The sequence below is a fragment of the Sphaerodactylus townsendi genome, linkage group LG16, assembly GCF_021028975.2.
Source record: "Sphaerodactylus townsendi isolate TG3544 linkage group LG16, MPM_Stown_v2.3, whole genome shotgun sequence".
In the NCBI taxonomy this organism is placed as follows: Eukaryota; Metazoa; Chordata; class Lepidosauria; order Squamata; family Sphaerodactylidae; genus Sphaerodactylus; species Sphaerodactylus townsendi.
Window position 1 is genome coordinate 19628767 of NC_059440.1, and position 16157 is coordinate 19644923.

General features: G+C 47.3%; 1 protein-coding gene across 3 annotated transcripts in view; it reads right to left on the reverse strand.

The window, feature by feature from the left end:
• The window catches only part of CAMTA1 (calmodulin binding transcription activator 1), a 58199-nt gene that overhangs the window by 13301 nt on the left and 28741 nt on the right, over positions 1-16157 (reverse strand). For all 3 annotated transcript variants that reach the window (XM_048518483.1, XM_048518481.1, XM_048518482.1), the window contains exons 5-15: positions 13343-13479; positions 12511-12707; positions 11576-11654; positions 10973-11285; positions 10286-10800; positions 8640-8827; positions 7676-7922; positions 6531-6602; positions 5519-5539; positions 3139-3332; positions 2407-2481 (exon numbers count right to left, since the gene is read on the reverse strand). In XM_048518483.1, the coding sequence (XP_048374440.1) occupies positions 2407-2481; positions 3139-3332; positions 5519-5539; positions 6531-6602; positions 7676-7922; positions 8640-8827; positions 10286-10800; positions 10973-11285; positions 11576-11654; positions 12511-12707; positions 13343-13479 (2038 nt within the window). The remainder of the gene's footprint in view (positions 1-2406; positions 2482-3138; positions 3333-5518; positions 5540-6530; positions 6603-7675; positions 7923-8639; positions 8828-10285; positions 10801-10972; positions 11286-11575; positions 11655-12510; positions 12708-13342; positions 13480-16157) is intronic.

Consider the following 16157-nt stretch of genomic DNA (forward strand, 5'->3'; position numbering starts at 1 on the left):
CTGTATTTTTAAACTGGGGCTTAGACCCTCAACAGTGTGAATATTGGAGGATAGAGACTGTGCTTAGCCCTTATCAGGGGGTGGGGTGGGGGTGGGGGTGCTCTTTCACATGTTTCTACATATCTGAACATTCTGTCCACTTCTGTAGAAACCCCTATCTTGCCTGTTGGTGGCATTCTGCTGCTCAATACATAGTTGCATAGGGATCCATCAGGGACGCTGATGATGATTTGGTGTCTAAACTACACAGGATCCTAGAAGACATCAGCAGTAAGGTCGAAGGGTTCCCCCAATGGCAAAGCTGCATTCTAGCACTGAACTGGCTTGAACTGAGTTATGAACAAAAATGGCTGCAAAGGGGAAACAAAACACAACATTCACACAGCAGGGGCTGCCCTGAGCCCAAAAGACTGCCTCTTCTCTTTGCTCATGCTCTTTAGTTGTTGGTACCCTACCAGTATGAGTTTTGTTATCTTCTGCTGTGTGCATACGTTTGTGTGTGGTGGGGAGGAATGGAGTAAAACTCACAGACAGAGGTCTGGTGCAGATGCAACAGTGGTGCGCTGCAAGCTAGAATGTCTCGACAATGTACATTTGGAAGGTATTATGTTCTTGGACTTCCAAAAAGCTTCTGGACAAGCCCCTCACCAAAGCCTCCTGGGTCACCTTAGCAGTCATAGCAAGAGACTACAGGAAGCAGAGGGCAGGAGAAAGTGGCAGTTTTCACCTTCTAATTCTCTCAAAGGTTGTTCAGCTGCTGACACAGAATGGAGCCGGCAGGCTAGCCTTTGTGACCTGCCTACTTGATAAAGCTGGTTGATCTCTGCCAAAAATAGAATGCTGGACTAGATGGACCCCCTTTGGTCTGACCCAGCAGGACTCTTTTCATGTTCCCCACAGAGAAGCCAGGATGAGGAACTGCACTCTCACGGCCCCCCTCTCCCCACTTGGAAGAAATGTCTTGCCTTGTTTAAGCTAAACATGATTCCATATTTCGTGCACACCGTAGCAGATCAGGCTCCTTTGTAACCAGGGTTTGCAACCCACAGCTGCCTAACTTTGATTTACAAAGGAACTGTAGTATGTGCACCTGGGTAACTCATTTAAATAACTGGTTCAGATTATCACACAACTCATTTAAATTATGATTTTAAGCTAACTTTCCCACTTGGCAAATGTGTACATTTCCTAAGCAAATCTGCCCACTGCTCAGCTACAACAACTAAAACATATTGGCTTGTAGCTGACAAGAGCTATGATAATTCTTAAGAGCATAGTCCAATTCCACCCCCCTCACACATGCAATCAGCGTGGCTTTTGAACTACATTTGGCAAGTTGTGGCTTGTAAAAAGAGCCAGCACAGAAATTTCTTAAACCAGCATAAAAGAAACCACACGCATGTACATCAAGTCAGGTACAGACAAGCTCAGGGCTGCTGGGATTAAGGGAACACAAATATCTTGTTGTGTCCAAGTTCAGCTCTGACCCTGGGGCAGCTGTGGTGTTTCCCAGCTCCAAAATATTTAGCCAATGTTTAGTGAGCAACACTTATTTTGGGCACAGGGCCAAAAGCTGGCACTTCTCAAGGATGGGATTAACAACTGCTCTTTAGCCAGACTCAGAAATCTGGTGGAATGACAGCACTATCCAGACTTTCTGTCTAACAGGAAGCTGGCTTCTATTATTACACTTACCCCAAAGTCAACTTCATCAGTTTTCTTCGCTGCAGTTTCTGATGACCCCGATGGAGCCTCCAGATGTGTGTGGGAAAAGGGACTTGCGAGATTCAGGGATGCTAAATCAGCAAGCCAGCTACCTGTCAGGGTCAGGAGATCTGTGCCAACCTATAGGCTGTGGTCTCCTGTTCAAATTAGGGAGTGCTGCTAACCTAGCAAGAGCCAGAAACTCTAATGCTAAAATGCTAGGAAATTGGCTTTTCTTCCTAAAGGAACGTTACCTTCCCCAATTCTCCTGTTTAGTACTATAGGAGATCAGTGGAGAGACTGGGCCTGGATTTTTAACCTCTTGTCCCTTTAGTCAGGCTAGATTATATCCATGGTTTCCTCCTCAGATTTCAACTTTCTTCTGCTGCAACTTTCTCCACTGAGACTTAGCACTCTCTTCCCTCAGAAATGCAGCACATTTTCTTCTCCCTGGTCCACTGAAGTCCAGTCCTGAAGGGCATCCCATGGCCAATGCCCAAGGGAAAGGCAGCAAGCGCTGTCCTTGCTCTGCTGCCTCCTACCAAAGCCAAAACTTAGTCCATGGTCTGCTGCACTCCCGCATTTTTGCTCCTTCGTGGAGCTGTTCGCAGCACACCCAAATGACCGCCACTGCTTTCAAATTTCAAGCTGAATCTATCGCTAGATGCACCACAGAAAGCTTGAATGCAGGCGATGCCTTACCTGTGGCGGCAGCGTCGTAAAAACCGCATGATTTTGCGAGCAGCTTGGTCCTGCTTCTTGGTGAGCAAGCTGCTTCTATGAAAAGAAAGAAAAAGAGAACAGGGAGCTTGTCAGAATCATAAGGCAGCAACAAGGAGACCCTTGAGGGGAATATTTCTCTAACAAAGATGTAAAACTTCTGAACATTTTAAAGCCAAAAAAAGATTTTTTGTGGAGAGGGGATATGAATTTTGGAAAACATTGGAATATAAGCCATACTTTCTTATCAAGCCGAAATGTATTTTACAGGTTTTGCAATATAAAATACATAATTTATACCTCAGTGAGCAGATCAGATTTGTTCTATTTAACATCCTTATGGAATTCAGAAATACAAATGCCTTTGTTTTGCCCAAGCAAAACTGCGCATATGGCCAAAATTTTACAGAAAGAGAGAGAGCTGAAAACTGGTGTTTTCTATGCTACCTTGGCACACGCATCTTAGTTTTTGCCATCTTAGGTGTGTGTCAAGGGAACAATATTAAAAATAGAAAACAACTTGTATAAACCAAAATAGAGTGCATTATTTGGATAGAAACATACATAATAGGAATAGCACAGGGATGGACCAGGAAGGCAAAATGGGGGTGGGGGGGGGCAGTCTGGACTGCCCCAGAACTCATTTGGAGTTGGGGTATCCCTGGCGGAGAGCACCGCCCCTGCCATTGGCCTGGCTTCCCCTAGCAAGCCCACCTGAGCTTCTGCTGCACAAGGGCAGCCGTCCTGCGACTTTGCCTCCTCTTGCCACATTCTTTGTAGCTGCGGTAGAACTGCTGGATCAGCACAGCGGCTCGCCGGCTCTGCTGAAATTTCTTCTGCTCATAATAGCTTCGGAATTTGCTCTGGATCAGGATGGCAGCTTGAATCATCTTCTTATAAAGTGCATACTACAAAAGAAGAGACAATGGAGAGGAAGGCTGAAATCTTCTAGATGTTAGCAGGGATTCCAAAGGCAAGACCAGAACTACTATTCCAACCAGAGACCAAATTGTGCTTGCAGGGTGGGGAGGGTTTGTTTTCATTGCAAGAATAGTGGAAGCCGTTATTCCTTTGGGAGTCAGAAAAATACAGGAAAGGGGGGTGGGTGGGAATCGGGGAACATTATTCCGCCCCTGCCTGTTTCTTCTTTGTCATCTTGGAAATTCCAAAGAGAGGTGATTCATACATGCATGTTCACCACTGGTTCAGTTGAAGTGACAGGCATGTTCTGCCTCAGGCTTTAGATCTATGATGGCACATTCACACACGCAAGTCATCACTCGATGTTCGGCTGACCAAGTAATGAATTTGGATGTGTGAACCAGTTCAGAGCTCCCCAAAGGTTAAATTGGTCAATTTGGAAATAGGAGGGGATGGGGTAGATATCACTGCCAACTAGGCCAAAATATAGACCTTATTTCACTGTAACGTTGAAGCAAATTTTGGTTGCTGGCAGAGAAGTGGTCTTGTTTAAGAATCTGAAGAAGTCTGTTTTAAAAATTACTTCAGCAAAAATACTTAAAAATACGAAACTGCATATTTGCATGATAAATTCCCATAAGAAGGACTTTACATGAAAAATGCATAATAAAAGAAGCCTGCATGGGTGAAGCCAACAGCCTGATCCACAAAGCTGTTAAGCCAGAGAATCGGGGGGGGGGGGGGGGTGTCATAAGAACAGTCTGAATGACACTGAGTCACACTGGCTGAGCTTGGTGTGTTTTAGGTGGCCCTTGGAAGGAGCACGGGTCTGTGAACACTGGGGACTAAAAGAACTTGTGAACTCTGCCAAGGAGATGGGAATAGGTCGAGGGTAGTGTAAATAAGATGCACCTCAAATGCCATACAGAAAGGTTGAGAAACCTGGGCCATGGAAGGGCCAAGAAAGGGAAAGGCAGAAGATGGGTTCATCTTCAAAAGAACCCCAACACTCAGTGCAAGGAAATTAGTAGCAGCAGCTTGGGCTGACATCTGTCCATGCCTCTTCTAGACCTAGGCCAGAGGGCAATTTCCCCTTGTTGGACACAGTGACTCATTCTCCTGCACGGTCCAACTACTTCCCTTCCAGTGAATAGGTCAAAGCCCCAAATGGGAGCTTTACACTCTGTATCTGCTCAGGAAATAAGGGTTGACTTGCTGGAGTAAACCAATGGCTGATCTGTTCCTGGATTCCATCTCCATGCTGACCAATAGCTGGGAAGCTCATGACAATGGCAAGATGCCGCCCCCCTCCCTTTTCACTGCCGTATCCAGTCCATTAACCGAGAAAGCATCCAGAGCAATTGAGCATCTGGTAGACTCTTCACGAATAGCTGCTGTCTTTGACCGAGGGAAGGACTCCCACTCCTCCACCACCAAAAGCAACTCCTCTCTCCACTATAAAATGTGTAAGAGATAAAAAAAGGAGAGCAAAGGTGTTGTGATTCAGTTGTGCACGTTCTCCTTGGTCAAAAAGGCAAACTGGATCTTCACGTGCTGAGTAGCTTAGTGAGCTCAAAGGACCTGGGAAGATGCAGCCCCCTTTCTTTGGCTTTCCTGGTCCAGTTCCATAAACCAGTTAACCAGCTGAGAGTTAAAGTGAACAGGGGGGTGGCTCATTTGGGAGAATCTGAGCCCCTTCCATGAATTTCCAGCTTTTGTTTTAAAAGAAAACTCCTAGCCCTTGTACTAATGGAGACATAAAGAAAAATGGGAGCAGGATTTTACCCAGCTGCTCAGTAAGAGGACAACTGCCCACCTCCAGGCCAAGGTACTGGACTCAGTGGCAGGCGCTCAGGCACTTTAAAGCATTGTTATTATTAACGGTAACGTTCGCAATGTAATCGAATGAAACATAGTAGACGTGTTCTGTTTTGCATGGATTTGTGATGCCCCTCCTCAGAAAAACTCCTGGCTCCAGCCAGGCCTATGAGGAACAGACTAGTCTCCTGCCTACAGTACAGGCTTGCATTCATAACAAAGCAGCGTTGCGGGCATGCACTGTCCAGTGCAGGATGCAATGATCAAGTATCTCTAGCAAAACATGAGGATTTCCCTGGTTTGCAATGAACGTGAGAAGCTGGTGAGCCCAAATGGTGTGTATTGCATTCATTACCTTCAAGGCTATCCAAGTAAGCTTGGGGGGGAGAAACAGAAAATACAAGATTAACGTTCATCTGAAGTGGTCATCAGCAAAGAGAGGGAAGGCTGGCTGCTCCCCTAGCAGGTCTCAGGTTGACTCTCAAGGGAGAATCAGACACTAAGGATGGCCTGCTGAATTCAGTGTTGCCAACAACTGCAATTTTAGGCTTTGGGGGTGGGAATTCTCTGTTGGGAACTAAACAGTAGGCAGCTGCCATCAGACCTCAATGCTCCAATAGCCAGTCTTGAGAGGATGGTGGTTCAAATGGCGCAGAAGAGTTCTGTCACTGTGCCTACAGAAGCTCTTTCTCTTGTGGCTGAAAACTCAGACTAAAACTTGGATTCCAGACCATGACAATGTGTATTGCACGGAGCTTATGGTAGAACTATTCCTGAACGGTTCTGTTTCAGATTGCAAATGGAGGATGGTGTGATGGAATGTTTCCCCCTTGGGAAAGAATCCATGTACTCAGAAATTTAGCATGTCAGTGAGAAGGCTAGGCTGGAATCCTCTTCTTTGGTATCTAGTTACCCAACAGTGCAGTCCAATGCAGAATACTCCAGTCTAAACCCATTGAACGGGCTTAGACTGGAGCAATTATACAGAATTGCATTGCAAATTGCCTTATGTGTGGGAAGATTAAGTCATGTGATTGTTTCTGCTGCCTGCAGTCTGAAGTGGAGCCATCTAGAACAGCTGCACCAAGCAGTGAGCCATTTGTCTGCTCTAGGCTACTTTGGATATCCAGTAGAAGGGCTGTGTTTCCTCTCCTTTCTGTCTGAGTCGACATGAAGGAGATAGAACCCAGATGCAGCGTGAGTGGAATGTTACCACTATTGTTGCAGCTCTGTTGAAACAAACCAACCCAAAGAACTGAAAGTTTAATTCCCTCAAGACTGAGTGGAGCGAAGGACCAGAACTAACACATGACCTTGACCCAGGATGGCTACCCACCATTTCTACAACACAGTAATCCCCAGCTCACCTGCTTGTATTTTCGGTAACAACGCTGAATGACAGCTGCTGCCACTTCCTGTTGCTCCCGGAGGGGCCGTCCCTGCAAGGGAAAAGAGAATTATAATACAGAGAACTGTAGACTGGAATTAATGAGGGGTGTGGGGCAAACAAAAAAATAATAAGTCCCTAGATCTGAAAGATGTACACTTGTGTGTTCATAAGGAAGTCAAATGTGAAACTACTGATTTCCTAACAAAAATGTTGCTAAAATTGGTCTTCACCCCAGAGACAAAACACATGGGGGATGGAGGATGTTACAGAATACTTAACCGGACATATGATCCAGGTATAATAGTGGAAGCTGTTCTTAAAGGAAGAATTATTAAACACATACAATTTCAACAGACTTAGAATCAGTGTGGCTTCTACAAAAGGGAAATCCTGGGCGTTTCTCCACTCGAGGATCCCCCCTATGCCGCGCGCTCCTCTCAGTGCGCGGCATCCCTGGTGCGCGTCCGGGCATCCCCACAACCCGCGCAGGGTCATTAAAAGGCGCCGTTTTCTCCATTGCCAGGGATGTCGCGCGCTGAGGGGGCGCAACAGGGGCAGCGTCGGGGCGGCTGCGCTGTTGCCGCCCCTGTCGTGGGGAGTGTCGGGGGACCCCATGCTACTTGAGGAGAGTAGCGCGGGGCTTAAGGTAAGTAGGGAAAGGCCCCCTGTCTCGACAACCTTGAAAACTCTGTGTGGTAGCCATAAGTCAGCTGTGACTTGACAGCAAAAAATAAAATAATTCCCAAGTTGTGGGTAAGAGATGGGCCCTTTCAAGGATTAGCAACTGGTTAAGCAACAGGAAACAGAGAATAAGAATAAATGGAGAGAACTTAGCAGTGAGGTCCTGCAGTGGAACTGTCCTGGGACCAGTGCTATTTGATTTGTTCATAAATTATCCGGTATTGAGGGATGACTAACAAAATGGGCAAGTCTGGAGATGAATAGTCCAGCGTCATGATGAAAACCAAAGTAGAATGGGAAGAGCTTCCTGAAGGCTCTCTCTAAACTGGACAAGTGGGTGATGACGTGGCGTCTGTAGTTCAATGTACACGTAAAGCAATGGACACTGGGGCAAAATTCCTAACTTTACATATGCCCTGATGAGGTCTTCTTGCTCGTCACCTTATATTTCCTGAAGACTGTCTGGACGAGCTTGGCAGCTTCGTAGAGTTCTCTCTGCTCGTGGTCGGAGAGGGTCAGCTGTGCAAACTCATTTTCAACCTTCTCACTGGTGGAGGCGCTTAGGAATTCCGACCAGTCAGTCGCTGAAGGGAGGCTGGGCTTTTCAAAAGCCATTTCATTGACTGGTGAGCTTGCAGGGCTCAGGCTGGTGTTGGAAGAAGGGGTCAGGGTTCCACTATACAGACTTCTGCAACGAGAGGGGACAGTCACAAGGATCAGACACCTCGTGTTCTGTGACAGAAGTGGCCAAAGACGAGGCATGGTCTTCTAAGAACAAGAAAGGTGGGCTCTTCTCCCACAGAATTCAACATTTATTACTAAGATAGTTTATATTAAGATATCAATATTTTCATTTGTAGGCTTGTTGGCAGCTATTCCACAACACTTGAAGCATAATATATCAGCTAACTTAGGGGGTTTTTTGGCAAGGAGGAGAGAAACTAATGTTTCTAATACAGATTCTTAAGTATATGCTTGAAAATATATTTTACTCTCTCTGTTTTGAACAGGATAGTTAACAGTATTAAGTATCTGTGTGTATATACCAGTGGTGGCGAACCTTTGGCACTCCAGATGTTATGGACGACAATTCCCATCAGCCCCTGCCAGCATGGCCAATTGGGGTTGATGGGAATTGTAGTCCATAACATCTGGAGTGCCAAAGGTTTGCCACCATGGGTATATACTCATCTGTTAATTTAAAAAGTCACAAATATTTTAAGAACAGCAGAACTGTTGTGCACTTTATGTTGGTAATGGCACAAGTACTAGCCAATAGGTGCCCGCCACAGTTCTTCTCAGTATATATTAAATCTAGCTGAAAATCCATAGAAGTAATTTTTTTCAGAGCTTGCCCCAGGAGAAGCAGAAGCCCAATCTGTCCTGGTGAATGAACACCACAGACCTTATTTGAGCAGCACTTGGTAAATGGTCAACATCCGCAAGGTAACTGGCCAGCCAGCTCATTGAGGTGCTAAGAGCAGCACTCTCCGTCCTCTCCACCAGTGGCGTCTCCATTGGCACAAAGTTTTCCCGCTTGATCCTTTCTGGTGTGGCTTCAATGATATGCTCTGCTAGAGTCATCATGGTCACCTGCAAGGAAGGGAGACAGAAGTTAGGGGATGTCTCTCTCAATCCCACAAAAGGAATTTTATTTTATTTATTGTTTTATTTATTTATTGTTACATTTTTATACCGCGCTCCCCCAGAGCCACTGCAGCATTCCTGCCTGAGATCTGCCTCCTGCGAAGGTGAGACAAAGCCAAAGGTGCCATGAGGCAAAGATGGTTTGTCTCCAATGAACAAGACCAACCCAGACGCCTTTACAGACGCCACTGAGTCACACATTGGTCTATATGTGTAAGAAATCTTGCTGCAAATCCCACCCTCCTTTGGATGGAACTGAGTAGTGGTGCACAGACAAAATCTTGTTTCCTGTTGAAGACCCACTGTGGGCTTGACCTTGAAACTCACTTCTGGGCATGTGAGAACAGCAAGTTGAAGGGAAAAATCCTAGTTCTATGTAGCAAAACATCTAATAGGGAACCATTAGACACTTGCTTAGCCCACCATCCCTTGCATGTGCTCATGTAAAGATTTTACGGTGCTTAACAATGTTTTCGTGATATTTGCAGCAATTTCTTTCTAAAGTTAACAGGTTGAAATTCTGATTACAATTACCCATAGTTTTTCACTGATGTTTGAAGAACCAGACTTCTAAGAGGGTTTTCTTGTTATCAATATTGACACAGTTGTGGATTCACTCTCCTCTTGGAAATATGTGAAAGAGAAAGTACTGTCTTCTATTAAAGTATAGTGAAAAACTGATCATCGGTGTTTGTCAGGGTGTACTGCTTCGAGGCATGCTTGGAAATCAATCCTATCAAAATATATAAGGCCCCTTCCACACACGCAAAGTAATGGGTTTTCAAACCACTTTCACAACTGTTTGAAAGTGGATTTTGCCATTCCGCACAGCTTCAAAGAGCACTGAAAGCAGTTTCAAAGTGCATTATTGTGCATGTGCGGAATGAGCCAAAGACTTACTTCTGAGGAAGACTGTGCTGAAAGGTTTAAGTGCTTATGGATCGGGCCTGATGTGTATGGGGAGGAAGTTAAAATAGTTTACAGTTGCACTTTCGTAAATCAGCTGAATCAACTGCGGTATTAATGGTTCTTTAAACTGGTAGCAAACTTTTTTGGGAGCCCAAGAGCAATGTGGTCCTTCAGTTTTAAGAGACAGAGAAAATCGTGTTTTACAGCCCATAGAAGTTTGGTCCCAAAGTGCTGGTTGCCACACGTACAAGCTCCTTAAAATCTTTCCATGCAGCTAATCTCTCCACACAGCAAGTTGTTTGTGTATAGCATATAGACAAAAAAAGGTAAGATCCCAAAAATACAAGTGGAGAAAGATTCCATAATGTGTGAAGGGAAACATTTTGCAGAAAGCGATTTACAGAGCAGACTTCCATTACAGTCAGACTTCTGTCTGACTTAGATGGTACGTACCACCCCACCCCACCCCACCCCACCCCTGCTTCAGGGACTTACTTGCAGATCGTCCATGTGGTGCAAGCAGTCCTCACTTTCTGAACTATTCCTGAAGGAGAGCAGTTCTGCTTCGGCCATCTCCCGGTCTGCCATCATCAACATGCTCATCTGTTCCCGCTGACGCAACTGCTGAGCCCCCAAGTCCTTCCCCAGAACCAGCCCCTTTGGGCTGCCTGTCATCTGCACGGCAGAGACACCACCATAAGCATCCTTTGGGTTCCATTTGATCCCTGCCTGCCCACTGGAACTGCGGTACCCGGCCACATCCGGGACAAACTCCCGGGCATAGTCTCTCAACCCCTGCCTGGGGCCGATTGTCTCAGGGAGGGATTGCTTAGAACTGGAGCTTAGCTTCCGGGCACTTGGCTGCTCCAGGCTGAGAGCTGTGGAAAGAAGCTTCTCTTGCCGAGCACAGAAATATTCGGGGTTCAGTTTGTGTTTTTTGGGCGCTGGGTAATCCTTCTGACTTTCACTGCTGTAGTAACTGGAGGGCTCAGACCGAGGCCGTCTCAACTCTGAAACCAAAGAGAACAGAAATCAGGGCTGAACTGGTTCTGGGACACATGACTGGCATTCATTCTGCAAAAGGGATATGCCTGTTTGAGTCCCTGTGGAGTGGGGTACGAAGGGCAAGACCTGTTCCCTGAATGTCTCTCTGTGAGTTTAGCTGGGGAAAATGGCTTTTACCTGCATTGCAATTGGAAATCACGGTGACTCCCTTGTGCGGCTCTTGAGAGGCAACGATCTCGCTGTGCCATTGCGTGATCCAGGTCTCACTGCCGGTCTCGTTTGAAGGGGAGGGGATTTGGGGGTCTTGTCGGAGTTGGGCTTGCTCTTCCCGCTGCAGCTGCTCAAGGCACTCGGCCAGCTTCACATGGCCCCGGGACCGGGCAATAGCCAAGGGCAATCTCCCAAGGGAGTCGGGGATAGAGATGGCACGGCGGTCCCACTTGTACAGGACCACGGCTGCATCCAGGTGGCCCAAGGCGCATGCCCACATCTGGAAGAAAGAGGGTTACGTATGAAAGGTCTATCACCGAATATTTCCAGGCCCTTTCTCTAAATGTTCAGTGTTCAGGCTTGGCACATTTTGGAAACATGACAAGTCCTATGAATGCAGATCATAGCAGGATAATGTATGCACACAAAGGGCTCTGCCAGGCACTGCACATAATTGCATGTTTGAAACCAGTGCATAATTCTGAACATGGATCTCATGCCATCCAATCTTTGGTCTTCACGAACTAGTGAAGATCACACCAGCAAGGCTAAGAAGGCACCACCACTTACCAGAGGAGTGCAGGAGAAATGGTCCACGTTCAAGGGGTCAACTTCCAGCTCCAGGTCGATACTGTCAGCGTGCTTGGTGCTAGAGAGACGAGGAGGAGATGAGTCACTCTAGGTTATTGCCTGAAGGCAAGCTGGAATTCATGGAGGTGGGGAGTGGACCATCTCAGGCAGAAGGGAAATGCAAGGAATCACAACATTGGGGCTTAAAGTTATCCACAGGGGAAATGCCACAACGTCACACAGTCCCTGGACCAGCCATTCTCAACCAGGGTTCCGTGGTACCCTGGGGTGCTGTGAGCATGTCCCAGGGGTACTGCAGCAACACTACCCCCCCCCCTCATTTTTGTGGTGTCTCCCACCGGTGCCAGCAAGGACATGGAGCTGGCCCATGGGGCAGGGCCTGCCACAAGGTCAGCAGCCACCACCACCCCCAATGCTTCCCTTCACCCTGGGAGGGGAAGGTGGGGGTGTGGCAAGCAGGGGCAATGGGAGGGGAAGGTGGAGGGTGGCGACAGGGGTACCGTGAGATATGAAGAGTGATGTCAAGGGTACCCTGACCTTGAAAAGGTTGGGAAACACTGCCCTGGACACTTAAGGACATCTCAGGTGAGAGCATGTCTCATTTGTGGGCATAAAGGAAGGTGTGTGTGATAATCCAACCCTGGAGTGACAGGCTATGACACTATAGAAAAAAGTGGATTCTACCCTGTCCCCACACTCAATCAGGCCCCCAGCTGGCACCAGCAGAGCCCCAAATGCCGAGGGGCCTGCCCCTGCTCTTCCGCACCAAAGGCAAACCCATTGCGAGGCAAACTGAATCTTTATTACTCCCCTTCCTCCACAAAACTGAGCCCACTTTTCATGATTCCTATAATACTCCATTTCAAAATACTTCCATTCTTTCCCCTCCTCCCCACAGGAGGTCGAGGGCTTACCGCCACTTGAGGAGGGTCTGGATGAGAGTAGCGTAGCCTTGGGCAGCTGCTAAGTGCAGGAGGGTCATTCCCCGGAAAGTCTTGGAGTGGATGAGGTGCTTGGATTTGGCCCAGCAGGCGCGGCTCATCATCTTCTCACACACAACGACCACGCGGCTCTCAAAGCAGTTCCCTAAGTTGGCTGCCCCTGAGACACACTGCGAGAGAGAGGCAAAGCTCAGAAACAGGAGGGGAAGTGAAGGCCTTCCTCTGCAAAGCCATTCAGATCTTTCTTTCTCTACACAGCAACTCAGATCGCTCGTCCAAATAAGCATGCTGACCTCTGCTTAGCTTCCAAGCTCTGAACAACTTTGGCTACTCCGAGCTATTCAGGCTGCTAAAAGGCTTTTCATTAAATTCCTACAGGTTTGCGGCACCACCGGCAGCAGGCTAGAGCCTCTGGGCCTTTCCCCACTTACCTTAAGCCCCGCGCTACTCTCCTCAAGTAGCGCGGGGTCCCAGGGCACTCCCCACGACAGGGACAGGGACAGGGACAGGGACAGCGCAGCCGCCCCGAAGCTGCCGCTGTCGCACCCCCTCAGCACGCAGCAACCCTGGCGCTGGAGAAAACGGCGCCTTTTGATGACCCCGTGCAGAGCGCGGGGTCGTGGGGATGCCTGGGCGCGCGCCAGGGATGCCGCGCACTGAGAGCAGCACGCGACATAGGGGGGATCAGGGTGAGTGGGGAAATGCCCTAAGACACGTTGGGCAAGATGTCCCAAGAGGCCATCGGGTTCCACAAAGCATCTGGGGACTAAAAGGGGAAGGGCAAAACCAGGGACAGAGCATTTACCTGTGCTTGACTACCTCCATTGCCACTGCCATTGCTCCCGCCTACTCCTTGCTTGTGCTGCTGAGTCCCAGTCATCTCGGCCATCCTTCGCTCCATTTGCTCCAACCGCTCCAGGATAGACATTCTGAACTGGTTATCTGCATCAAAACAGGGAAAGGGTGTGTGAGAGTACTATCCCTTGGACAGTGACCCAACAAAAAAGCATTCCCAAGCTGGGTTAATCAGTCAGGTGGGACCAGCTATAACCCGCCTCCCAAAAGTGTTACTTACTGGTGGTCCCTGACCCAAAAATCAACACAAAAAGGTGTTTCATGGCACCTTAAAGATTTAATATAGGTTTATTGAAGCAGGAGAGGGAGAGAGAGGCTTGCTGAGTTGTGGATGCCTCATGCAAACCCAACTGCTGCTTAAACAAACAGCTTTTATCATAAAGGGTTGGAGGGGGGACCAATAGTATAAAATCAGGAGTTTAGAATACCATTAAACCAGCATATATGCGATTAGTCACAAATCCGGGGTTAGTGAATAAGGGCCAAACTAGATGTGTTCTAGGACTGCCAGTCCTTCAGGAAAAGGGACTTAAAAATGCCACACAGGCAGGCCGAGGGACTCTTATCCCTCTTCCCTGTGCCTTATCAAATGCCAAAATGGTTCTATTCCTCCTCAGAGCGGTTTCAGCATTTGAAAAGATATGAAAGGAAAACTACAGCACTGTGCTGTGGGGCCGATCAGGACTGTGCCCGTGTGACATTTTGAAATCCCTTTAAAATAGCAACGATGTCCTCAGGGTGGTCGGACGGATACTGTCACATCTAGTTTGGACCCTTGTCTCGCCATACGCTCCAGGATGGTCTGGATCCTTGATGAATTACCGGTATATGCTCTCTGCAAGCTCCGAGAAGCAACTTTTCCTCACAGCACTGTGAATACTGTAGTTGTGCATGCCCTTTAACTTCACAGTTTGAGCATTTTGATAAATAAGCCTTGTTAATTGGTATACTGTATCCTTGCAACCTGGGCAGTGCATTGTTAGCCGCCGTGGGTCTGAGTAGATAAGGTAGAACGAACACGGCTTTAAATAAATCAATACAAACACAACACTTCAAAACAAAAGGTCCATGTCAGAAGAGAGCTGCTTTTCAGTCAACTGCCTTCCTCACAGCTATACAGACTGACTTTTCTAGGACTGCCAGTCCTTCAGGAAAAGAAAATACCTCCATTTTCTCTTCAACTGTCAAATTTTCTTTAACTGTCATAGCCTGCGAACATTCCGAACTTTTGGCTTCTCCCAATTTGAGAAACCACCACCAGGAACATGCAGTGCCTTCCATGTAAATGGAAGTTATTGACGCAATATATAAATAAACACCCACCTATACACCTGGGTGCAGTGTATCAATGAACAGTGAGGCCCAACAGTCATAAAATACATACAGCCCAGCCTGTGACATTTTTGTACAAAAGCCCAAAAGTCCATCCCACAAGATCCATTCACTGTAGCACTTGATCAGGTGCTTGAGACCCTATGTTCGCAGTGGTTCTAGGACAGTGGTGGCGAACCTTTGGCACTCCAGATGTTATGGACTACAATTCCCATCAGCCCCTGCCAGCATGGCCAACTGGCAGGGGCTGATGGGAATTGTAGTCCATAACATCTGGAGTGCCAAAGGTTCGCCACCACGGTTCTAGGATGCCCAAAGCCCCCCCAAGAAGTGGAGCTTCCCTTCAGCTGTCAGGCCAAAGGCCCTAGCACCAAAAAAGGTTAACATGTGCCCTCACATAGCCCCAACTATCCTAGTCTTTAAGAAAAATGACAGCCCCATTCGTAACACTTGAGGAGGTCAGACAAATGGTCATCCCACCAAGTTCTATTCTATTTACACATTTGGCTTTATCCTCACAAGAACACTATGAAATTGCTTAGGTTGACAGAGAATATTAAGACCCAAGTTCAGCCATTAAGTGTTATGTTTGAGTGGAAATTTGAACTTGGTGCCTTCAGGTCTGGTTCAACTCCACAATCACTACACCATACAGGTTCCTGACTACAGCCAAACCTGTGGGCTCCCTCAATCTCAAGTCCTTGTTTCTTATTTATGGAGAAGTTTTTGTTTATGGAGTTACAGGTATGGATTTACATTGCTGTCTTGAATTTTAATCAACACCTCTGGAGAATAAACCCTAAACCATCTAACTAGATAGATGGTTTACAAAGAGAGTTTAAAATGAATGCTGGGTCAACTTCACCAAAACCAGAACCAGGTTCAAAGGAACCTGGATTATTTGTCCAGTGTTCTGTGTTAAAAGTACCTAGATTATCTGTCCAGTGTTCACAGGACAAACACATTGCTGACAGAAGATTTGCATATATCACGCTGGTTGATGTGGAGTTTATGCTGGAGTAATTCTGCCTAGGATCGCACTGTCAACACTTAGCAATTATATTTCAAGAGCTCTACCCTACTGAATCAACTGCAGGAGACTGAAAGTGCCGCCTGTGTACCTTCTTACTCCGTTCTTGGAGGGTGGGAGGATGGGGATGAGTCTCTGTTTGCCCTCTCTGCCTGCTTCACACCTGACATTTAGCCAAGCAGAGCTTCCTGTGGGTTAAGAGACCAGGGCGGGATATCAGCTGCAGCTTCTCAGTAGCACAGGTTTGCCGTACACGGCTTCTGCTCTGCTGTTTTTCCAAAGAGCTTTTGTTCTACCAGCGGTACAGCTGCTGCTGCAGTGCAGTTGATAGCACTGCCACCGCCTCCTTCCCCCCATTCCTATGCAGAGCATGTCCACTGCAGAGACTGACAGGCTGGCCTCT